At 42.9% G+C, this 25,189-nt stretch overlaps 1 protein-coding gene across 1 annotated transcript; it reads left to right on the top strand.

Annotated features, from left to right (window-relative positions):
* Positions 1-1,609: 1,609 nt before the first annotated feature.
* znf318 (zinc finger protein 318) lies at positions 1,610-25,081 on the top strand. The gene is made up of 10 exons (XM_041866305.2): positions 1,610-2,072; positions 11,914-12,825; positions 13,001-14,225; positions 14,359-14,441; positions 14,552-14,651; positions 14,756-15,075; positions 16,827-17,021; positions 17,810-17,909; positions 19,818-19,936; positions 21,622-25,081. The coding sequence occupies exons 1-10, from the start codon at positions 1,809-1,811 to the stop codon at positions 24,022-24,024; spliced, it is 5,721 nt and encodes a 1,906-aa protein (XP_041722239.2). The 5' UTR covers positions 1,610-1,808; the 3' UTR covers positions 24,025-25,081.
* The last annotated feature ends 108 nt before the right edge of the window (positions 25,082-25,189 follow it).

The raw sequence follows: 25,189 nt of genomic DNA, 5'->3' as shown, positions 1-25,189 counted from the left end.
GCAGGGCATGCCCTGAGCTGATGAAGTGAATGCTACTGTTATTGGAGCCGGCGAGAAGACCGACGCTCCAGCCTTTGGGAATCTCGCTCCGTGCTCCAGTCAAATTGGGCATACTCCGCTCCTTGCTCCAGCTCCACTCCGCTCACATACTCTGGTCGGAACTACGAAACGGGGAAATGTCCGACTTGCTGATTCAAGTGTATAACTACAACCAGTTAGCAAGTCGAAATGTCAGTTTAGTTCTAACTAGCACATGAACGCGGCATTATAGCAATCTGGTGCCTGACTGCACAGTCAATTACTTGGCAACGTCTGAGCAGGGGAAAGCGACCAAAAACAGAAACCTCTTGCTTGCGGTGTATCAATGGTCGAGTAAAATGAGTCCTATATCGACATAACCTGAAAGGCCGCTCAGCAAGGAAGAAGCCACTGCTCCAAAACTGCCATAAAAAAGCCAGACTACGGTTTGCAACTGCACATGGGGACAAAGATCGTACTTTTTGGAGAAATGTCCTCTGGTCTGATGAAACAAAAATAGAACTGTTTTGCCATAATGACCATCGTTCTGTTTGGAGGAAATAGGAGGACGCTTGCAAGCCGAAGAACACCATCCCAACCGTGAAGCACGGGGTGGCAGCATCATGCTGTGGTGGTGCTTTGCTGCAGGAGGGACTGGTGCACTTCACAAAATAGATGGCATCACGAGGAAGGAAAATTATGTGGATATATTGAAGCAACATCTCAAGACATCAGTCATGAGAAACAAGATTCTCTGGTCTGATGAAACCAAGACTGAACTCTTTGGCCTGAATGCCAAGCCTCACGTCTGGAGAAAACCTGGCACCATCCCTACGGTGAAGCATGGTGGTGGCAGCATCATGCTGTGGGGGTGTTTTTCAGCGGCAGGGACTGGGACACTAGTCAGGATCGAGGCAAAGATGAACGGAGCAAAGTACAGAGAGATCCTTGATGAAAGCCTGCTCCAGAGCGCTCAGGACCTCAGACTGGGGCCGAAGGGTCACCTTCCAACAGGACAACAACCCTAAGCACACAGCCAAGACAACGCAAGAGTGGCTTTGGACAAGTCTCTGAATGGCCCAGCCAGAACCCGGATTTGAACCCGATCGAACATCTCTGTTGCCAAGGGTGCTTCAACAAAGAACATTTAGTCATTTAGCAGACGCTCTAAGAGCGACTTACAGTTAGTGAGTGCATACATTTTTTGTTTGTTTTTTCATACTGGCCCCCCCGTGGGAATCGAACCCACAACCCTGGCGTTGCAAACGCCATGCTCTACCAACTGAGGTATGTGGAAATGTGGAAAAAGTCAAGGGGTCTGAAAACTTTCCGAATGCACTGTGTGTGTGTGTATATTTTGGGGATGGGGAGGAGTGTCTTATTTTACGGACTATGGTCGGAATTAGCATGGCTGTTTTATTTTCTTAGTAGTATGGGATTTGGTAGGACTCGGAGGATTTAGGTTTTTGTTGTATTTTTATGTATAATCTAACCGTGGTCGACCACAAACTCCAGCACAGTAGGTGGCGGCATGCACCTTTCACGTTTGTTGGCGGACCGCCAATGTACGAAAGAAGAAGACAAGGTTTTTGGTCCATGCAGGCCGGAAATCGCAACACGGTGAGCGCTGCGTTCGTCAAACAAACTCAAATAGCTACATGGTAGTTGTAATTTGTTGTTATCACCCACTGCAGAGAGATAGTAAGTAATAGAAAACGGCAATGTGTATAAAATCAATGCGGTAGTAAGTGTCTGTAATTGATAGGGAAAGTCAAATTTAACAGATTAATATGTATCGTGGTCGGCCTCCACCTCGAGGAGGGTATCCTCCGCCGTACGAGGGCCGTGGTCCCCCGCCTGGCCGGCCGTATCCTCGGCCTCCGTTTAGAGAAGAAAGAGGCAGGCCTAGACCGCCGTTTGAGAGTTACCATGACGGTCCACCTCCAGACCCGTACAGGCGTTCTCCACCGCGTAGGAGGTATCCTTCAGCCGGTTCAGGAAGTCGCAGAGGACCAGGCGGTGAATACTGGGGCAGCGGCCCTCCCCAAAGAGAAGTAAGTGCAATAATTATTTGCAATTTACTGTACTAGCTACCTGACCAGCCTACCACTAGTTAATTACATTGGTAAATGTAGCTATAATTGTTGGGGGTAACGAGGCTAGTTGGCATAACCATTTGATCACTGTTTATTGTTAGCTGAACCAGTATCTGGGGTGTATTCATTACGTCTTGCAACGGAAACAGTTTATCGTTTAAGAACCAAACTGAAGGAAACTGGGCGGGGTCTACCTTTAATTTGTCCAATAGAAACTCTCGTTTTCGTCACAAAACATTAATTTGGAGTAAACGGTTTCTGTTGGAGAAAAAAAATCAAGCAACGGACAAAACGTTTTGCAACAGAATTGGCGTAATGAATAAGCTTCTTTGCATGGTAGGAGACAATGAATATGACAAGTCTCCTCTCTAGCACAGTTTGCTACCATTCATTTTCCCATTAGACAGTTCTGCAAGCATTATAACGTCAAAATACGTTCTTTACTCACCAAATATGGAGTTTCGCTGAGCAACTTTCATCATGTACTGCCATCATGCCTGGTATGTACTTCCAAAAAATGTCTACATTAAAATTTACAAGCACACCCAAAAAAGTATTGTTTTTGACCAAGTGCGCATGCGCCAAATCCACCTCTTCAGAAAGATCACTATAAAAACATATTCTTGTCTACTTCATCTATTTAAATACAGAGGTGAAAGTAAGGCGGTCCGGTACAGTGTCCCGGCAAACTAAATAGTGGGGGTACGCCATACCGGTAAAACATTAGCCTATCACAATAATGAAAACAAATGTCAAGAAAACTGTAGGCTACTACCCCATTATTTATAATTACCGTATGTCAGAGGCAGGAAAAATTAGCAAGTGAAAACGGGTGGACACCCTACAATCCAAAATGCAATGTGGTTCGACAAGAACACAGACATTTTGCCAAGGCAGAGATGAATGGCGGACACCGAGACACGCGCAGACAGCAGTGGAGGCATTAATTCTGGCCTAATGACAATCGCCAAATGTCATTACACTTTTTGGTGTTTTGTGTAACAGATGTCTCTCTCCATTCACCACTGTTTGGAGGTTGAAAATAAGTTGCGAGTGGATGAACGTGCACGGGTAACCTAGTAAAGGTGCCCTTTGAAGTGATTGTTTGACAATCAAATGAAAACTTCATGACTGGTTGGGTTTATGCCACAATAAAAGGTAATACATTTTTAAAACTCAAATTTGTATGGCTAGGCCCACAGAGATGCTATTGAATTAATAAGGATTCTAAATATAATTCTCTGATTAGGCCCCACGGCCGGCATGCCCATTATACAGGATTAGGTAGCTGCCCAGTTTGACGAGGGCGGCATTTTCCAAACTAAACTGACCAAGACGCACCTCCAACAACGCATAACGCCTCACATTATTCTGCCCAAAAACAATGATAAAAGGCAGGTGTGCAAAATATAATTTGCTTGTCTGTGCCCAGTGCGCCTCTCCAGGGTGCTGTTGGAGAGACGTGGCGCTCCACCAACGCTGCATCACATTCATTTTAACAGAAATCATGTAGCCTACGGTAGAAAGAGTAGTAGCCTATGTGGTTTTTCTGTATCCCATAGACTGGAGACCAAATGTATTACAATGTCATGAGACAGACACTTATTCAATCATATACTTATTAATGAGGAGGGAGAGTGCAGGAGAAAGTCAACCAAAAAGTCAAGCGGGCAGACATCAGCTTTGGAGCGGCTGCAGCATAATCAGAGGTGGACAGCAAATGGTGCTAAAAGTTATTCATTTCAACAATTGTCTTCATTTTAATTCGACTTCACTAACAACATGAGGGCTTTGTTGGAGCCTATTTCTTCCTATATAAAAAAAAAAAGAGGTAGGCCTACCTGTTTGACAGATGCAGTTATGCTATCCATAGATTTGTCATTTATAGCCAAATCCTCCAATGCTGTCACCATGCACTCCTTAAATACATCCGTGTCTAGGAATGGCTTGGCTTGGTGTTTGGTTAAAACCAGGGCTCAAATTGAGTGAGGGTATGACATACCCTTTCTTAAAGAAAAGGGCCTTATACTAGAAACAAGCTTTAAAATGCCCACAAAAGAAGTGACTGATGCATATGGAGATATATTGATTCCTCTCTGACATTCTGAAGCTGAGCTTGGTATTTTTTTAGGATCCCCATTAGCTGTTTTGCGAACGCAGCAGCTGCTCTTCCTGGGGTCCACACAAAACATGAAACATGACAATACAGAACATTAATATACAACAGCTCAAGGACAGAACTACATCAATTTAAAAAAGGCACACGTAGCATACATATCAATACATACACACAAACAATCTAGGTCAAATAGGGGAGCGGTGTTGTGCTGTGAGGTGTTGCTTTATCATTTTTTAAAAACCAGGTTTGCTGTTCATTTTAATAATATGAGATGGGATGGAGTTCCATATAATAATGGCTCTTTATAATACTGTACGCTTTCTTGAATTTGTTCTGGATTTGGGGACTGTGAATAGACCCCTGGTGGCATGTCTGGTGGGTTAAGTGTGTGTGTCAGAGCTGTGTGTAAGTTGCCTATGTAAACAATTTGGGATTTTCAACACATTGTTTCTTATAAGAAGTGATGCAGTCAGTCTCCGCTCAACTCTTAGCCTAGAGAGACTGGCATGCATAGTATTTATATTAGCCCTCTGATTACAATGAAGAGCAAGAAATGCCGCTCTGTTCTGGGCCAGCTGCAGCTTAACTAGGTCTATCCTTGAAGCACTTGACCACACGACTGGACAATAATCAAGATAAGACAAAACTAGAGCCTGCAGGACTTGCTTTTTGGAGTGTGGCGTCAAAAAAGCAGCCCATCTCTTTATTACAGACAGACCTCTCCCATCTTTACAACCATTGAATCTATATGTTTTGACCATGACAGTTTACAATCTAAGGTAACACCAAGTAATTTAGTCTCAACTTGTTCAACAGCCACACCATTCATTACCAGATTCAGCTGAGGTCTAGAACTTAGGGAATGATTTGTACCAAATACAATGCTCTTAGTTTTAGATGTTCAAGACCAGTTTATTATTGACCACCCATTCCAAAACAGACTGCAACTCTGTGTTAAGTATTTCAGTGACTTCATTAGCTGTGGTTGCTGATGCAAACATGGACACACAAGCTTTGTTTAATGCCAGTGGCAGGTCATTGGTAAAAATAAGAAGAGTAGAGAGCCTACAAAGCTGCCCTGCGGTACTCCACACTTTACATGTTTGACATTAGAGAAGCTTCCATTAAAGAAAGCTCTGAATCATGATATGGCAGAGGTTGAAAAGCCATAACACAAGTTTTCTCAATAACAGGTTATGGTCAATAGTATTACATTTACATTTTAGTCATTTAGCAGACGCTCTTATCCAGAGCGACTTATAGTTAGAGTGCATACGTTTTTCATACTGGCCCCCCGTGGGAAACGAACCCACAACCCTGGCGTTGCAAGCGCCATGCTCTACCAACTGAGCTACAGGGGACCAAAGGCTACACTGAAATCTAACAGTACAGCTCCCATAATCTTCTTATCAATTTATTTCAACCAATCATCAGTCATTTGTCAAGGCAGTACATGTTGAGTGCCGTTCTCTATAAGCACGCTGAAAGTTTATTGTTAATTTGTTTACAGAGGAAAAAAATATGTTTTACAACAGCTGCGGCCTTGAATATTCGAGGAGACAAAAAGCTTTTCCATTTCTGAAAAGAGATGTTTAAACCCTGGCAGCTTTTATGGAAGCACTTCTGTTGTTGGGTTAAGCAACGGACGAGTAGCCAGCAGTTGAAGCTTATATTTTTCTAGGTCAGTCGAGTCTCTGGGTGAAAAGGTAACTTTTGAAAGTGCCAGGCTTAGATTCATAAGGATGTCTAATATTTAATTATTTGCAAACAGCAACCGTTTCATTGCAAACAAGGCACTCTGGTTTGACGTTGGAGAAATATGGTAAGAATGCCTAATTCTCTGTCCATTCTTCCCTGAAACTTCTATTTTCATTATCCACCTTTTGAGACTTTTTCAGAGCGACGTTTTCTCTTGATTGCAAGCCGTTTTTCCCCAATCAACTCACAAAGAAATATAAAAAACAAATTTAAAAGACATTGGTGATTTTATCATTGTAATCAGATTGAAAATATTAGGATATGTTATTGACATGTAACTGATTATATAGCATACTAACCAGATATGTTAAACATTTGTTTAATTTGTAGCATAGGCCTATGAATTGAGCTGCTATTATGTTCTATGTTGACTACTAGTGAAAAATTTTTTTTTGGTGCACACAGGTCGTTGCGTACTGGGAAGAAATTAAATCTACTTTCACCCCTGCTTAAATAATTGTAAAACATACCCTATTGTCTCATTCGTCTTCTTATATAATGTTATTATATTGCATTCCATGTAACACTTGTGAAATAACAGGTTGATATGACATTATACACTGTTGTAGGCAGAGGTGGCACCACAGGTCCCAGAGTGGTGTGGTGAAAAAAAAACATTCTGGTGCCCATATTTTTTCTTGATCTGGTAACCTAACTCCGGACCTTATACGGTATGATGTGATTCATCTGTTTTAAAAATGTTTAATATGGGCTATGTTCAGATCATGGTTGTATTAATTAGGTCACATGGTTTTTAAAAACTCCTGGCGTTGGAGAGGATGAAAACTCTGACAAACTGCACCAACCTTGTACTTGTTCATATGAATGATATTTTGAAGAAGGGCTAAGGGGGATTCCTATACACGGACACAGATAAAGTAACATGATTGGACAATAAAACTCATAGGGCTGAGCTTGCTTTATGCAGGTTTGCTTGGTGTACTGCCCTATGCAACCTTAGGCCTAATAATTGTATTTATTTATAGTCTGTCAGCTATTGTTTAATTAATTCCAGTTAATGATTTTGATGGATTGAAAAACTCTAGGTAGCCTAGTCAACCCAAGTTTGAATATAAACCAAATGTAATCCCATTCACATATTTTCTCACAAACAAATTGGCTATTCAGTGCCTACAGAAAGTATTCACACCCCTTGACTTTTTCAACAAACAAATAAATCCACAGCCTGGATTAAATTGAGATTGTGTCACTGATTCACAGATTCAACCACAAAGACCAGGGAGGTTTTCCAATGCCTCGCAAAGAAGGGCACATATTGGTAGATGGGTAAAAATACAAACAGAAGATATTGAATATCCCTTTGAGCATGGTGAAGTTATGAATTACACTTTGGATGGTGTATCAATACACCCACTACAAAGATGCAGGCGTCCTTCCTAACTCAGTTGCCGGAGAGCAAGGAAACCACTCAGGGATTTGGAATGGTGACTTTAAAATAGTTATATTTTGTGGTCCTCTGTAGCTCAGCTGGTAGAGCACGGCGCTTGTAACGCCAAGGTAGTGGGTTCGATCCCCGGGACCACCCATACACCAAAAAAAAATGTTTATGCACGCATGACTGTAAGTTGCTTTGGATAAAAGCGTCTGCTAAATGGCATATTATTATTATTTATTATTAATGCCTTTGATAGGAGAACTGAGGATGGATCAACAACATTGTAGTTACACCACAATACTAACCTAATTGACAGAGTCAAAAGAAGGAAGCCTGTACAGAATACAAATATTCCAAAACATGCATACTGTCTGCAATAAGGCACTAAAGTAAAACTGCAAAAAATGTGACAAAGAAATGAGCTTTATCCTGAATACAAAGAGTTATGTTTGGGGCAAGCACAACACATCACTGAGTACCACTTTCCATATTTTCAAGCATGGTGATGGCTACATCATGTTATGGGTGTGCTTTTCATCAGCAAGGACTAGGGAGTTTTTTAGGATAAAAATAAACGGAATAGAGCTAAGCACAGGCAAACCTGGTTCAGTCTGATTTCCAACAGACACTGGGAGACTAATTCACCTTTCAGCAGGACAGTAACCTAAAACGCAAGGCCAAATCTACACTGGAGTTGCTTACCAAGATGACAATGAATGTTCCTGAGTGGCCTAGTTAGTTTTAACTTAAATCGATGTGAATGCTTATGTACATTCAATATTTTTATTTCATTTTCAATAAATTAGCAAAAATGTCACTGTCATTATGGGGTGTTGTGTGTAGATGGGTGAGGAAAAAATCAGTTGAATCCATTTTGAATTCAGACAGTAACACAAGAAAATGTGGAATTAGTCAAGGGGTATGAATACTTTCTAAAGGCACTGTAAATGCACAACATTATCGCTTCGTTTACGCTGGCCAGAGGGACAGGCCGCATAGTAGGCTAGACTATGCAGCCGCTGTTGTTAGTAGTCTACAGTTGATCAGACAAAAAAATAGACTTGTTCCATGCAATACAGCGTGTCAGATCGCTAATGTTTAGGTCACAGTAGGTTGGTGGCACCTTAATTGGGGAGGACAGGCTTGTGCTAATGGCTGGAGCGTAATCAGTGGAATGGTATGAAACACATGGTTTCTATGTGTTTGATGCCACTCCATTTTCCCTCTGTTCCAGCCATTATTATGAGCCGTCCTCCCCTCAGCAGCCTCCACTGATTTAGGTGTATAGGCTGCTACATTTATGTACGAGTTGTAACTTGTCTTTCGGGAGTGATGTGTTATCAGACTTGCTAAATAAATACAGGCGGAAAGTGGAGCGCGCATCTTGAGCATTGTGCCCGGCCCTGATTGGTCAAGACACGCAAAGTGCCTGCAGCAGCACTCCGATGTGAAGGACAGAGAAATTGTGCACGGGTTGACAAATCATGAGACAAATTTGTTAAAAAACATCAACAAAAAACAGCACTTTGCCCCGCTTTTTTTACGCTTTGCGTCAATATACACTGAGTATACAAAACATTAAGAACACCTGCTCTTTCCATGACATAGACTGACTAGGTGAATCCAGCTGAAAGCTGTGATTCCTTATTGATGTCACTTGTTAAATCCACTCGAATCAGTGTAGATGAAGGGGAGGAGACAGGTTAAATAAGGTTTTTTAAGCCTTGATACAATTGAGACAGGGATTGTGTATGTGTGCTATTCGGAGGGTGAATGGGCAAGACAAAAAATGTAAGTGCCTTTGAACGGGGTATGGTAGTAGGTGCCAGGCGCACCGGTTTGTGTCAAGAACTGCAACGCCGCTGGGTTTTTCACAATCAACAGTTTCCCGTATATATTAAGAATGGTCCACCACCCAAAGGACGTCCAGCCAACTTGACACAACTGTGGGAAGCATGGGATTCAACATGGGCCAGCATCCCTGTGGAACGCTTTCGACACCTTGTAGAGTCCATGCCCTGACGAATTGAGGCTGTTCTGAGGGCAAAGGGGGAGTTGTAATTCAAAATCAGGAAGTTGTTCCTAATGTTTGGTATACTCAGTGTATTTTATTAAACTATACTGAACAAAAATATAAATGCAACATGAAACAATTTCAACAATTTTACTGAGTTACAGTTCATATAAGGAAATCAGTTAATTGAAATAAATTCATTAGGCCCTAATCTGTAGATTTCACATGACTGGGCAGGGGCGCAGCCATGGGTGGGCCTGGTAAGGTCCAGCCAATCAGAATGCGTTTTTCCCCACAAAAGGACTTTATTACAGACAGAATATCCCGCAGGTGAAGAAGCCGGATGTGGAGGTCATCAATTCTCTGGCAACTGCTCTGGTGGAAATTCCTGCAGTCAACATGCCAATTGCAAGCTCCCTCAAAATCATCTGTGGCATTGTAATAATAATAATAATAATAATATGCCATTTAGCAGATGCTTTTATCCAAAGCGACTTACAGTCATGCGTGCATACATTTTTTTTTTTGTGTATGGGTGGTCCCGGGGATCGAACCCACTACCTTGGCGTTACAAGCGCCGTGCTCTACCAGCTGAGCTACAGAGGACCACATTGTGTTGTGTGACAACTGCACATTTTAGTGTCCATTTATTGTCCCGTTCACAATGTTTACGTGTGTAATGTTCGTGCTGTTTAATCGTCTTCTTGATATGCCATACCTGTCAGGTGGATGGATTATCTTAGTAAAGGAGAAATGCTCGCTAACAGGTATGTAAACCAATGTGTGCACAACATTTGAAAGAAATAAGCTTTTTGTGCATATGGAACATTTCCTAAATCTTTTATTTCAGCTGATGAAACATGGGACCAACACTTAACATGTTGTGCTCATATTTTTGTTCAGCGTACCCTACCGTTCAAAATGGTTTTCTTTATTTTTACTATTTTCTACATTGTAGAATAATAGTGAAGACATCAAAACTATGAAATAACACATATGGAATCATGTAGTAACCAAAAAAGTGTTAAACAAATCAAAATATATGTTATATTCTTAAAATAGCGACCCTTTGCCTTTGACAGCTTTGCACACACTTGGCATTCTCTCAACCAGCTTCACCTGGAATGCTTTTCCAACAGTCTTGAAGGAGTTCCCACATATGCTGAGCACTTGTTGCCTGCTTTTCCTTCACTCTGCCGTCCGACTCATCCCAAACCATCTCAATTTAGTTGAGTTCGAGTGATTGTGGAGGCCAGGTCATCTGATGCAGCACTCCATCCCTCTCCTTCTTGGTAAAATAGCCCTTACACAGCCTGGAGGTGTGTTGGGTCATTGTCCTGTTGAAAAACAAATGATAGTCCCACCAAGCCCAAACCAGATGGGATGGCGCATCGCTGCAGAATGCTGTGGTAGCCATGCTGGTTAAGTGCGCCTTGAATTCTAAATAAATCACAGACAGTGTCACCAGCAAAGCACCCCCATACCATAACACCACCTCCTCCATGCTTTATGGTGGGAAATACACATGCAGAGATAATCCGTTCACCCACTCCGCGTCTCACAAAGACACAGGGGTTTGAACAAAAAATCTCAAATTTGGACTCCAGACCAAAGGACAAATTTCCAGAGGCTTAATGTCCATTGCTCATGTTTCTTGGCCCAAGCAAGTCTCTTCTTATTATTATTGGTGTCCTTTAGTAGTGGTTTCTTTGCAGAAATTTGACCGTGAAGGCCTGATTCACACAGTCTCCTCTGAACTGTTGATGTGTCTGTTACTTGAACTCTGTGAAGCATTTATTTGGGCTGCAATTTCTGAGGCTGGTAACTAATGAACTTATTTTTGTTCAGTATAAAGCCAAAGTGGTGTGGCGCTGCCTCCTGATTGAAAAGTGCTGTGGCAAATGCCGCCTCGCCACACGTTTTCCGGCAGGCCTGGTTGTAGGAAATAAAATAAATGAACTTTCGGGATACTGTGCAGACCTGTGCGTGGCAGTAATGAGTGATTTGTATTGGTGCCGAAGAGGTGGATTTGGCACATGCGGACTTGGTCAAAAACAAGACAGATTATTTCCAGACAATGGTTTTTGGTTGCGTGTAAATGTTTATTTAGACCTTTTTTTGGAAGTACATATCAGTTACGCACCAAAACTCCATAGTAACGTACGTATTTTGACATAACGTTTGCAGTGCTGTCTAATGGGAAAATGAATGGTAGCTCACTGGGCTAGTGAGGAGACTCGTCATATTCATTCTCCTCCTCTGCCCAGATACTGGTTAAATTGTTAGCTAGCTAGCTAACGTTAGCTACAAGTGCAGGTGCCATTTATTAAAAAAACATTGGGATTGGAAGTTAGTCTGTTCCCTTGCACTGGCTCGTATTTCCTTTTTACTGGAGCAATGCTTCAATTGCACAAAATGCTGTCTAATCATTTCAAAATTGAAAATAATGCAGTGTTATGAAACTGATTACAGTTTTTAAGGAAATTGATTACAAATCTATTTCTGTCATTAGAGATCTCCATCTCCTCCCCGTGGTGGCATCCCCACTGACCACAATCTGGTAATCACTGTGGGCAATGAGTTGACTGGACCACCTGGGGTAGGGCTACCCTCAAGAGACTACCCTCCTTACCTGCCAAAGAGGTCCAGTTATGACGGCCCTGATGACCGTGGCCCCAGGCGGCAGAGTCCCAGCAGGGGGAGAAGCCGTCCTCGTAGTCGCAGCCCGGGAATTGGGGGACGGAGCAAGAGCCGTGCTCGAAGTCGCAGCCCTGCAATGGGGGGAAGGAGTAAAAGCCGTGCTCGAAGTCGCAGCCCTGCAATGGGGGGAAGGAGTAAAAGCCGTGCTCGAAGTCGCAGCCCTGCAATGGGGGGAAGGAGTAAAAGCCGTGCTCGAAGTCGCAGCCCTGCAATGGGGGGAAGGAGTAAAAGCCGTGCTCGAAGCCGCAGTCCTGCAATGAGGGGACGGAGCAAAAGCCGTGCTCGAAGCCGCAGCCCTGAAATGAGGGGACGGAGCAAAAGCCGGGCCCGAAGTCGCAGCCCTGAAATGAGGGGACGGAGCAAAAGCCGGGCCCGAAGCAAAAGCCCTGAAATGGGAGGGCGGAGCAAGAGTCGTCCGCCATGCAGGTCCCGAAGCAGGAGCGGGAGTCGTGGCCAGAGCTATGGTCGGGCCCGCAGTATGAGCAGAGCACAGAGCAGAGCAAAGAGTGTTGGTCAACGCAGGAGCCGCAGTATCAGTACTAGTAGCACCAGCAGTAGCAGGAGCAGCAGGGGAGATGATGATAAGATAAAGAAGACGAGCGGGTTCAAGGAGCTGGAGTTGGCCCGTCGCCGCAAAGAGATGGAAGACATACTGAATATTCCCACAAAGTCCATCCTGAAGAGGCGCATGGACTCTGAGACTGACTCCCCCTCATATGTGCAGGTAGGGGACAATGTCATTTTATTACTATGTTAAATTAATTATGTTGCATATAGCTGTGTAATGTATTACCCATCTCTATACTCACTCTAACCCTGTCATCCCACAAGGCTTTTCTTTATCCAAATTACTATTCATGATTAATTTGGTAATCATTCTTTTTGTTTTTGTTTTGCAGAACAGTAATTCGCCAAGAGTTGACCCTGCTGGTGAGGCTGAGGCAGAGCGTCTCCTCTCAGCTATGAAAGGCATGGACCCTATCATGTTGGCCACCATGCTGGGGGAACTGAGGGATGACCCGCACATGGCCCAGGGTAGGCTGGACCCCAGTGGGATTGCAGGGATCCTTGACCTGTTGGGAGGTGCACCTGCACCGCAGGAGGAGAAAAAGAAGAGGGTACCAGACATTGACGATGAGGAGAAGTTCCTTTATGGAGATGAAGATGATGTAGATCGGGGCAGAGCTCCAGCAGAAGCTCCCCGTCAGCACAGTCTGTCAGAGCTCTATGGTGATATTATGAGTGAGCCGGCACGCTATGGCGCCTCACCGCACCTAGAGGGCCATCCTGGTATTGTCGATCCGAGAAGCTCTCGTCAGCAACAGGTGGACATGAGGTATCGGCATCAAAGCAGGTCCTCTGCCACCCCTGACCATAATATCAAGGTTGAAGAGCCTAATGACTACCCACCAGGAACAGGGCCACTGGAAGGGAAGGAGAAGCAAGACGTGGAGGAGTACGAGAAGATCCAGGACCTCCTCAAAACCATTGGGTTGGACCTGGGGGTGACGGAGATCAGCAAGATGGCTGCCAGGACTCAGGAGCGTCTGCATGGAAAGAGGCCCCCTCCCAAAAAAAACTCCCGTCGACTTGGCAAGAGGCGGGGTTGCCGTGACTCTTCAGGAAGCTCAGACGGGAGCAGGGGCAGGCGTAGGAGCCACAGTGGGAGCAGCTCTAGCAGTCGTAGCCACAGCCACAGCCCGAGCCGGAGCAGCAGCCGTGATGACAGCAGGAGCCGGAAGAAGTCACCCCCATCTGACAGGCACAGCACCCATGGGAAGATTCGAGGCGCCAGAGAGGTGAGGACTGAGGACAGTAGCTGGGGGCAAAAGGCTTCACAAGCCCCTGAAACTACTCCAGTGCCACCCGCCCACCCATCTCTCTCCATGCCTGCCTACGCCCAAGCCCAGGCGCATGGTCTGGTACCGCCCAACTATCCACCTCCTGGCTATGGGCAGTATGGGAACTGGCCTTACATGCCCCAACAGTGGCCCATGTACCCACCTCCATCTATGGGCATGCCGCCTCAATCTCCCATTGAAGATTTTCCGAACGTCCCGCCTTTTGACAGACCATACCTTAAAGTCATCCAGCCAGAGTTGCACCAGGGGGGTGATCGAAAGGGTGAGAATAAACTGATGGCATTGAATAAGTGAATGTTTAATTGTTCATTCCCCATCAATATATATATTTTCTTGTGATCAATGAAACTGCAGCACTTAACTCCTGTCTAATTCTGTACATTCTTCCTATATAGCATCATCCAATATGGCCCCTCAAGATAATGGCAAGGACAGGAGGGTTTTAGAAGAGCGAAATAATGAAAGCCAAAAACAAAAGGTAGGGGATTCAGCTATCCACTTCAATTCAAATGTCATTTGACACTGTTTTGGCTTGTTTTGTTCTCTTTCCATACACTAGTTCTCTAATGATTCTCCTTCATTCTATAGGTTCTTGAAGAACGGGAGAAACTGAGACGAGACAGAGAGATCCGCATGAAAAAGAAAGATTATCTCATGAAGGAACTGGAGAGATTGCGGAAACAGCAAGGTACTTCAATCATCTCATTCCTTTCCTATAGATCTTCGTATTTTAATTTATAAATGTTCATTCTGTTTTTGCACAGTTGAATAAAACATGTATTGTCTTTGTAGGGGAGCTTCTGCGCAAAAAGCGGCGTGAAAAGGATGGCCATAAGGACCCGTTACTGTCCGAGATCAGTCGGCTGCAGGAAGAGGTCATGACTCAGATTGCTGAGCTCCGCAAAGAGCACGAGGTAGCAGAGAAGAAAAGATCCGAGCTCGACAAGGTGGCTCTCATTCTCGGTCTACAACCAACTGACAAGCCCCGGCGAGAGGGTAGGGCTTCTAGGGACCTTGAGCAGCCAACACACCCACCACCTCCAGAGAAGGAGAAGAAAAAGGAGCGTGCGCACATCCGAGAGAAATCACCTGTGGCCCATGCCTCTGCTAAGGTAGAATTCCGTAAGCTGCTCCAGGCACAAGCCAGAGAGCTGAAGTACTGGTAAAACCTTAATTGCTGCAGAAACGTAATTATTTTGCAGAAATTCACATGAAGCCTTTGCTTTATTTTAGAATGAGTCTAAATGACTTCCTGAATAACTATTCTAAAGGGCTGGTTTGGATTTAAATGTCTACTTGCCCTTGTCTGATCCATTAAATACCAGTAAGCAGTATTTACTTTGAATACCTGGCATTCAGCCTTCTGCTTATACATCATATATGGGGTTAATCAATGTTGGTGCAACTACTCAGTCTAACCTGGATGAACCGTGTGCTCTGTCATATGTTGGTGTTGCCCAAGAGGCAGAGTTTGACTCCTCGATTTAATACTCTTTGTATGCCAATGTCTGACCCAACTGATCTCATAACTGGTCTGCAAATTCATGCATGTTTACAAATGAATGTGTTTTATACCTGCAACCTAGGTGGGACCTGTTCACTTTCATATGGCCAACAGTTGGGATTAAGCTTAGGGGTCTCTTCCTACATTTTACAATATTTCTAGGAGTTAACAGTATTTGTTGTTTATGAAAGACCACAACCATGTCAAACTTTTTCTCTAAAAGAGTTTCTGGAGATGCCAAACTCAGGTAAGATGTTTGTGTTAGAAGCTTGGATTTAGAGTATTTACATTCATAAATTGAAAGATGGCCATCTTTCTCCCCAGTTGTTTGGAAACTGTCATTTCATGAAAGCATTTTCACAATCAACATGTAGGTAGGAGATCAGAGATTAGTTGGGATGAATACTTTGCATACAGAGCGGGATCCTAGTTATGTGGACTGTTTTAATCCTTTCCATTGGCTCTAATTCTTTATAAAAAAAATTTTTTTTTTAAATAACATGTTAATAGGGTGATCACTCATCTATAATTTGTTGTTCAAAAACGTAATCATAGGGTATTCAATTTAAATAGAAGTTATTGAATATGGAAAACATATCGTTTGAAGACAAGAATACACCAAAATTGAACATTTTCATCTTTACAGTAGAGCAGAGTGGTATCTTAAAAGTCAAATGGATTTTAATGGCGACGGCGCATAAACTTGTAGGAATTCAGATATGACGTCATGGTTTTATCACTAACTCCATGGAGTTTTTAAACTACGGCGCCCGACATGGTTCAGTGCTCCAATAAATCAGCAAAATATGATTTTCCCGATTTTTCTAATTGCCTGTGTCTTAGCGCTTAACTTGGATCATGTATACTGGGCTTATGACCATACAAAAAAGAGGAGCAGAGAGCAGTGTACAGTATGGAAAACTTGGTAAACAAGTAAATCTCTTGAAATATCATACTTGATGTTTTCCCTCTCTACACTCATGGTCTGTGAACAGCACTCATTGAGTCTATTTCTCTCGACTGCTTTGCTCTGCTCACAGATCAGTACTTAAAATGTGATTTTGACCATTAATTGGTGGAGATTAGCGTACAAGGATACGACGATATGAGTCCGATATTAGCATTAAACAGGATTCTCTGATAACTCACGAGTAACTCCCTCAAGGCTGGAACACAGATCGCCTATGTCGCCAAGGTAAGAGATTTTGAAAACTTCAGTGTTTGGGGATCATCGTAGAATTTTCTTTATTGAACGTCTGTTTTAATTTTTAACACTGTCTTTCTGTATTTTTTTTTGTCTGCTTCCTCTAGGCTTATTTAGCTCTTTTGCTGACTCGTGCAACTTCTGTTCTTCATTAGGCAGCATCATCGTCTTCAAGAGCCTCTCCTGGAAAACCGAAGAAGAAAGCCCCCGCCAGTACCCAGCCTCCCGAGACTCCAGCAGACCTGTTTGAATACTATGATGCTGGGAACCACTGGTGCAAAAGCTGCAATGTCACCTGTGGTTCCATGTTCGATTTTTTCACGCACTTGCACAGCAAATCTCACCGAAAGGTTTGTGTACTATTTGTATAATGTTCCAATAAGACTCCAGCTTCAGCAGTTCCGTGCTCAGGAGTTCTGCTGTAGAACCAGTCACATACGGTACAGACTACAGAGAACAACCAAACCGTCCTTGCTAAGCTACTCAGTAAACAAACGCGTAAGCTAGCTACAGTGTTGCTGAATGTAGAAGTCTTATTAATACATTTTGCGAGTGAAAGTGGTCAGGTAGCCATGCTGTTCTTGCAGTTACCAGCATGGCTGGAGCGCAAGATGAACAATAAGATTGCATGGCCAGAACTACCGTTTTTATAATACATTATTAGCTAGCATAGTGTGAATGGTTTGGTGAAGGTATGATAGATAGCTAGTCGAGTTTACATTTAACTTTATATTTAAATTGCTTTCTAATAAACACTCAGATGGACTCATCTCTTTACAGGCTCTGTTACCTATGAAGTCAGCTAGCTAGTTAGTTAGCTACCTTGAAAAGGAATGCAGCAGACTCCTGAATGCGATGCTGAAAGCCTATTGGCTGTTCTCGGCAAGGATCTCTTGAGCACAGAGCTCAGGACTGATCGGCTGCAGCTGTACCCTTGGATATTAAGTCATACTCAGTGAATTGAAGAGCTTTTGTTTACTATCATGAGTGCTGTCTCCTGTTCCCGTTCTTTGTCCCCCCATCACTGGTCTGATTTCCTTTACCTTTTCCAACGTACATTTTTTTCATTTGAACTGTTCAGTCCCTTGTATTTTTACAGCAGATTGGTTATGCATTTTTTTGTTTTGCCACTTTGCAGACTCAGGATCCTTACAATCGACCGTGGGCTTCAAGTTCCTCCAACAATGAGAAGAATAAGATTCACTCTTCAGGAGAGAAAATGACTAAACCTGCTAAAGGTACAAACTTAAATTTCTGTTTTGTATTTTCCCCTTTTCGAAATATTTATTATGTACTGTTAAATGTTAGCAATCGTTTACTGCCACAGTTTGCAGACATTGAATATAAAATATGCATAAGAAGTAAGAAATAAAAATTGATTTTTATATGCAATGTAAAGGGGATCATATTTTGGGCAACCTTTAGTCAATTACAAATGTCTACAGTGAGTATCATACGTATGCACCCACTTGGATTTCTTCACATGTTGTGCTACAAAGTGGAATTAAAATGGATTTGTATTTTTTTTTTGTCAACGATCTACAAAAAATACATTTAGTCAATGTCAAAATAATTTTATTTTTTTAATGTATGAAAATGTAATGCTAATATACCTTGATTAGATAAGTATTCACCCTCTTGAGTCAATACATGTTAGAAACACCTTTGGCAGCGATTACAGCTGTGAGTCTTCTTGGGTAAGTCTTTAAGAGCTTTGCACACCTGGATTGTGCAATATTTGCCCATTATTCTTTTCAAAATTCTTCAAACTCTGTCAAGGTGTTGGGGGTCATGGCTATACATCAATTTTCAAGTCTTGCCATACATTTTAAAGTATATTTAAGTCAACTAACTTGGCCACTCAGGAACATCCACTGTCTTCTTGGTAAGCAACTTCAGTGTAGATTTGGCCTTGTATTGTAGGTTATTGTCTCATCTCCCAGTGTCTGGTGGAAAGCAGCCTGAAGCAGGTTTTCCTCTAGGATTTTGCCTGTGCTTAGCTCCATCCTGTTTCTTTTTATCCTGAAAAACTCCCCAGTCTTTGCTGATGTCAAGCATACCCATACCATGATGCGGCCACCACTATGCTTGAAAATAACTAGGCAGTTACTCAGTGATGTGTTGGATTTGGCCAAAACATAACGCTTTGCATTTGGGCCAAAAAGTGTATTCCTTTGCTGTGTTTTCTTGCACTATAACTTTAGTGCCTTGTTGCATACAGGATGCATGTTTTGGAATATTTTTATTCTGTATATTTATATTGTTCTTTTCACTCTGTCATTTAGGTCATTATTGTGGAGTCACTGCAATGTTGTTGATCCGTCCTCAGTTTTCTCCCATCACAACCATTGAACTCTCTGTAGCTGTTTTAAAATCACCATTGGCCTCATGGTGACATCCCTGAGCAGTTTCCTTCCTGTCCTGCAGCCCAATTCAGAAGGATGACTGTCTTTGTTGTGTCTGGGTGGTTTGGTACATCATCCACAGCATAATTATTAAAGAGATATTCAGTGTCTGATTTTGTTATTGTTACCCATCTACCAATCACTGCCCTTTATGAGGCATTCGAAAAGCTCCCTGGTCTTTGTAGTTGAATCTGTGCTTAAAATTCGATGCTTGACTGAGGGAACTTACAGATGTATGTATGGGGGACAGAGGAAAGGGGTAGTCATTCAAAAATCATGTCAATCCCTATTTTACACACAGTGAGTCCATGCAACTTATGTGATTTGTAAGGCAAATTTTACTCATTAACTAATGTAGGCTTTCCTAAACCAAGGGGGTGAATACTTATGCAATTACTATTTTTGTTATTCATTTGTAAGCATTTGTAGAATTTTCTTTTCACTTTGACTAAGGAGTATTGTGTCTAGATGAATGACATAAAATCACAATTAAATCCATTTCAATCCCACTTTGTAATGTAATTTATTTTGAAAACTTCCAAGGGGGGTGAATACTTATGATATGGTATATATGTTGATGTTATGTGCTTATGTATGTTTACTGGAATGGACCTAAATGTAATGACTATCTACTTTTACAACAGGTTTTCTTCCATGGAGAGCACAGTAAAGGTAAAAATCAGTGATTGTTCCATGTGGCCATTAGGTGTTTCTAAAAACGTCTCTCTTTTTCTCTTATAGGATCTGAGTTTTTGGTGCCAGTGAGGGGATATTATTGCCAGCTGTGCGAGGAGTTTTGCGGGGATGCGATTTGCGCTGAAGATCATGCCACGGGTCAATCTCACAATGAGAAATACAAGGTTAGGCCATTACTAGTTGGGAGTAGGGCATTATTTCACCATGACTACATTAAGGGCGTTTTCATCTGAAATTCGGTACTCTGGTTTGGATTCCTGGAGCGTTTGGGAGAGTTCTACAAAATGTTTTGCTTTCACAAGATTTTAAAAGAACTGTTTCAGGGTGCGATTTGCAAGACGCACATTCTACATGATGTTAGCAAGCTAGCTTGTTTACAACGGGTAAAAAGTGCCATGCAACTCGTGCTGCTGTGTCACAATACCTGGCACTCTGGTCCTGGATCTTCGACCTACTACTCACGTAGGTCCAGGATTCATTTCAGCAAAGGTTTGTTTGTGTTTCAAACATCAGGGTACCAAATGCTCCAGGATCCTGATCAAAAGTACCCTAAGGCTTTGTTTGGGGAATGCTTTTGTCATGCATTGTCCTCAAGTTATGTCTTGAACACTACTACTGAATTTGTTGTCATTGCTTTGTGCACACAGTAGTCTTTTATTCTCTACTTTGCAGACATATGTACAAATGGTATCTGAAATAATATGTAAAATGTGCTTGATTGAGCTTTCTGGTGCAATGGAAATAACAAAATAGTCCCACAAATCTTGCCCTTTTGGCACTCCAGGCAGGCTCGAGCAACATTTTCAGATTGGAAAAGAAGTGGCGGAAAATATGTCTGACCAGAGTGGATACAAATTCATTACTTTAACTAATTATGACAAATGTTAAGAAAATATTGAGCAATGTGATAAAGTAATTACTTTTCAAACATACGTTACACGTTATGTTGGCTGACAATTTGTTAGCTACGCTAGCCTTACGACCACACGGCATATCATTACAGCAGTTGCTTGTATGTTAGCTAGCTACCTAACTAACGTTAGTTGGCGACTAATACATCGAACTTGCCAGTATATTAACTATATGCTATCTAACTACCCAAAGTTTATTGATTTGATTATTTACGTCATTCTTAGCTAAGTGGTATAGTCGTTGAGCGTTCTCAATGGACATTGTTAATGAAGTCGTAAGATGTCTAGCTAGTAATTTGTTAGCTATGCTAACAAGCTAGCAAGAAGTTGCATAGCAACAGCATCAACTTCCGGTAGACAGGCGAAGCGCTAGTACGCTCAACTGAAAGGATACCGTTCATTTACAAGTATACGAAAATGAACTAATAGTATGTAGTATATACTCATTAAGTATCTAGTATACAGTATGTTAGTATGGGTATTCAAACACAGCCATAGTTCACCTATATAATTACAAAATTATATATTTGTTTCCTCAAGTAATCTGCAAACCAAGTTTTGTTTGTTCACCTAGCCACTGTCACAAACCGCTAACTTAGGCATTTTCTAAAAGTCTCCCAAAGTCTCTAGATTGTGTTGTTCAATGACTTGGTTTGAAGTTGAGAGAATTTTGGGCATGACATTGAAAACATGCTAATATTGGTGACATTGGCTTACAATTGTTTTTGGTTTGAAAATGTTAATGTTAGTGTTTGGTGTCAATGGCTAGATAAACAAACTCAAATCATATATTGCACTCTGTCTTTGTCCATAAACTGCTTACAAGGTAAGGAAACAAATGTGTTTTTGGGTGGAATGTTCCCTTTAAGTCAAATTTTGGGACAGTTAGTTTACATTTCACTCTAATGACTTGCATATTTGTTTGGTCCTTCTGCCAGAAACGAATGTATGAGTATCCGCTCTACGAACAGAGAAGGAACCTGGATCGTCAGGCTGGACTCACGTTGGAAGTTAGTGACAAAAAGCACTCTGAGCTTAAACGTAAACACGAAGAGGAAGAGTCCAAAAAGAGCAAAGAGAAGGAGGAAGGGAAACCTAAACGCAGCAAAAAGGACAAGGAAAAGGAGGAGGAGAAGTCCAAACACAAGAAGGAGGAAGAAGAGAAGGCTAAGCACAGCAAAAAGGAAGAGGAGGAGAAGTTAAAATATAACAAGAGGGAGGATGAGGTGGAGAGGGCCAAGTACAGCAAAAAGGAGGAAGAAGAGAGGTATTTGTACCGCAAGAGAGAGGAGGAGGAGAGATACAAACATGGCAAGGAGGGAGGAGAGAGGCCCAAGTACAGTAAGAAGGAGGAGGAGGAGCGATACAAGTATGGCAATGAGGAGGAGCGGTTCAGAAATCGCAGGGAAGAGGAAGAGCGGCTCAAAAACCGTAGAGAGGATGAAGACAGGCCTAGGTTTAGCAGGGTAGAGGAGAGACCCATGTTTAGTTGGAGGGATGATGAGCAGGAGGAAGAGGAAGAGCGGTCCAGATATGGTAAGTGGAAAGAGCCCAATCCCAAATGCAGCAAGAAAGAGGAGGAGAGGTATAGATCAGAGAGGGAGGAAGGGAAACCTAAGAATGAAAAGGAGGAAAGACAATCACGGAAAGAGAAGGGTGGGTGTCAAAGGGAGGAAAAGTCAGGATCTAGAAAGCAGTCTGAGCCTGAGAAGCCCAGTGAGCCTCCAAAAGTGTTCTGTGGGCCTAATCCAGCATTGAGAGCAAAGCTGCGCAAGAAAAGTGAGGAAACTGCCAAAGTGGAGCCAAAGGCTCCATCAACCTTCGGTAAGTTCAGCTGGAAAAAAAAACAAGAGAATGAGCTTGCGAAGGAGGCAGAGAGAGTGGCTGCTGAGTTCCTGAAGGAAGATGAGGTTGAAGAGGATGACGACCCAGATGCATTTTCAAAGTCCTTGGCTGCAGCCAAGAACATTGCTATCAAACTGTCGGGGAAGACGGTCATCTCCCCAACTAATGCATGGGTACCCTTCAACTCCGGGAAAATACGCCCAAACCTCCCTGCTCCTTCCATGGTCCTGAGAAAGCCCTCTGGACTTGGGCCCTGGGTATATGCTAAACCGGCCCCTCTCAACACCTTCCTCTCTATCAGACCACCCGGTGCCAGTGGAGTGACTCCTCTTCCTGTCATACAGAACCAGCCTAAAAAGGACCCGGTACTGGCAGCAGACATCATTTCCAAGGCGTTCTGTGGTGAGGAAGTAGATTTGAAAAAGTCAGAAGATGGTACCGAGAAGCCAGATCCCACTTCTACACCAGACGAAAAGAAAGCTTCCACAACAGAGTATTTTAGTCAAGGCCCCACATCCACTCCTTCAGCAGTGATGCCCGAGTTCAAGACTCCCCTGCCTCCCCTGACCATGATGACCATGAAGTCTGATGTATCTGCACCAGGAGTCCCTGAGAGTGAGCAGAATGTCCCTGTGATGGTCACACCCCCTCCTTTCATGCAGAGACCCCCAAGTGAGGTGATGAACAAATCAGAAAAGCCCAAGTCTAATCTAGCTGCCGCAAAAGCCCAAGATTTATTTGACATATTTTATAGCAGCAGTACCACAGCCAGTACCACATCCATCACCAGCACTGCCACGGCCACTAAAGCGGTCGTAGAGTCCAAAGCTGCAACAAATGATTCAAAGAACAGCGAAGCCTTGGAGACTACGGCCCCACAAACAGAGCAAACCCAACCCGAGCTTCCAGCTGTTGACAACAGTAACACAGTTGAAACCAACAATCAGGAGTCAATAGAGACTGAGAGTGGGTTTGACCCGCAGGCCACTAAAGCAGTCGTAGAGTCCAAAGCTGCACCGAATGAATCAAAGAACAGCGAAGCCTTGGAGACTACGGCCTCACAAATGGAGCAAACCCAACCCGAGCTCCCAGCTCTTGACAACAGTAACACAGTTGAAACCAACAATCAGGAGTCAATAGAGACTGAGAGTGGGTTTGACCCGCAGGCCACTAAAGCAGTCGTAGAGTCCAAAGCTGCACCGAATGACTCAAAGAACAGCGAAGCCTTGGCCCCACAAACACCACAAACCCGACCCGAGCTCCCAGCTCTTGACAACAGTAACACCGTTGAAACCGACACTCAGGAGTCAATGGAGACTGAGATTGGGTTTGACCCGCAGGCCACTAAAGCAGTCGTAGAGTCCAAAGCTGCACCGAATGACTCAAAGAACAGCGAAGCCTTGGCCCCACAAACACCACAAACCCAACCCGAGCTCCCAGCTCTTGACAACAGTAACACCGTTGAAACCGACACTCAGGGAGTCAATGGAGACTGAGATTGGGTTTGACCGCAGGCCACTAAAGCAGTCGTAGAGTCCAAAGCTGCACCGAATGACTCAAAGAACAGCGAAGCCTTGGCCCCACAAACACCACAAACCCAACCCGAGCTCCCAGCTCTTGACAACAGTAACACCGTTGAAACCGACACTCAGGAGTCAATGGAGACTGAGATTGGGTCTGACCCGCAGCCCAAGGAAGAGACTCCTGAGGATGCCCCCGTACAACTGGATAACCCATCAGATACTTTGGGTTTCTCAACAGAGACCCTGGATCTCCCTACAGAAGTGCTGGGTTTAGACCTGTTTGATTTTAATCTTGAGTAACAAACTCCACTAGACAGCAGGCCGTTGGAGGGGGATTTTGTTTTTAGGTAGTTGATGGGATTAGGGTGTACATTAGACGGGAACAAGTAGTAACCCACACAAATACTGCTGATTCGGAAACTAAGCCCTGTTAACTTGGTGGCCCTAGCAGGCAGCTCAAATTTGAATGGAGTGAAACTTCCACTAAAAGACTTGACTTTTGTATTAAGTGATGCCTCTTCAGAACTTTAGAAGCTTGTTCTGCAAGCCTTTTGTGTTGAGAATTATACTTCTTCATTCATCAAAACCTTTCTTTACTTCTTAAAAGGTAATGTACTGTACCATGTTTATTGATTACTATGGTTTTTGGTATATTCACCTTCAGACTCTTAAGCAATTTGTTCTTTTCTCTTTAAATGATTGAAAGGTATTTTAATACAGGAACAAGAGAACTCACGTTTAAGAAGAAAACAGAATTTGGTAAGGTAGTGCAGCATGGACCAAAAGATATCTGAACAATGCTTTCTTTGACAATTGCACAATGTAATATCTGTCACTCTTTACAGCACCCTCCAGAAAAGAAGATGTGGATATAGATACTCATTATTATTTTTTTAAACTTTCCATTGGTTCACTGACAGTACTATGCTCAATATTATTCTGTGTAAGTTAGTGAAAATGTAATAAAAAACTGGTTGTCCTTTACCTGTTGTTGCTAAAGTAGAGTTGAAATAAATTTCAGTGACCACAACATTTTCTCTATTATTTCTCAGACCTTGTAATCAGACATTGTAACCATAAAGCATCACTATGGTATGCCCCTTGCAGTCGAAAGGAATTCTGAAGAAAAACCTCAGTG

Source organism: Coregonus clupeaformis, chromosome 37 (genome assembly GCF_020615455.1).
Source record: "Coregonus clupeaformis isolate EN_2021a chromosome 37, ASM2061545v1, whole genome shotgun sequence".
NCBI lineage: Eukaryota > Metazoa > Chordata > Actinopteri > Salmoniformes > Salmonidae > Coregonus > Coregonus clupeaformis.
The sequence above is the reverse complement of the archived record's forward strand: the minus strand, read 5'-3'. Positions and strand labels throughout refer to the sequence as shown.

Excerpts from the sequence above, each read along its gene's own strand:
- znf318 (XM_041866305.2), top strand. The coding sequence starts at position 1,809 with ATGTATCGTGGTCGGCCTCCACCTCGAGGAGGGTATCCTCCGCCGTAC. Across the intron at positions 12,826-13,000 it reads ACTCCCCCTCATATGTGCAG|AACAGTAATTCGCCAAGAGT; the intron begins GTAGGGGACAAT and ends TTTGTTTTGCAG. Across the intron at positions 19,937-21,621 it reads CTCACAATGAGAAATACAAG|AAACGAATGTATGAGTATCC; the intron begins GTTAGGCCATTA and ends TCCTTCTGCCAG.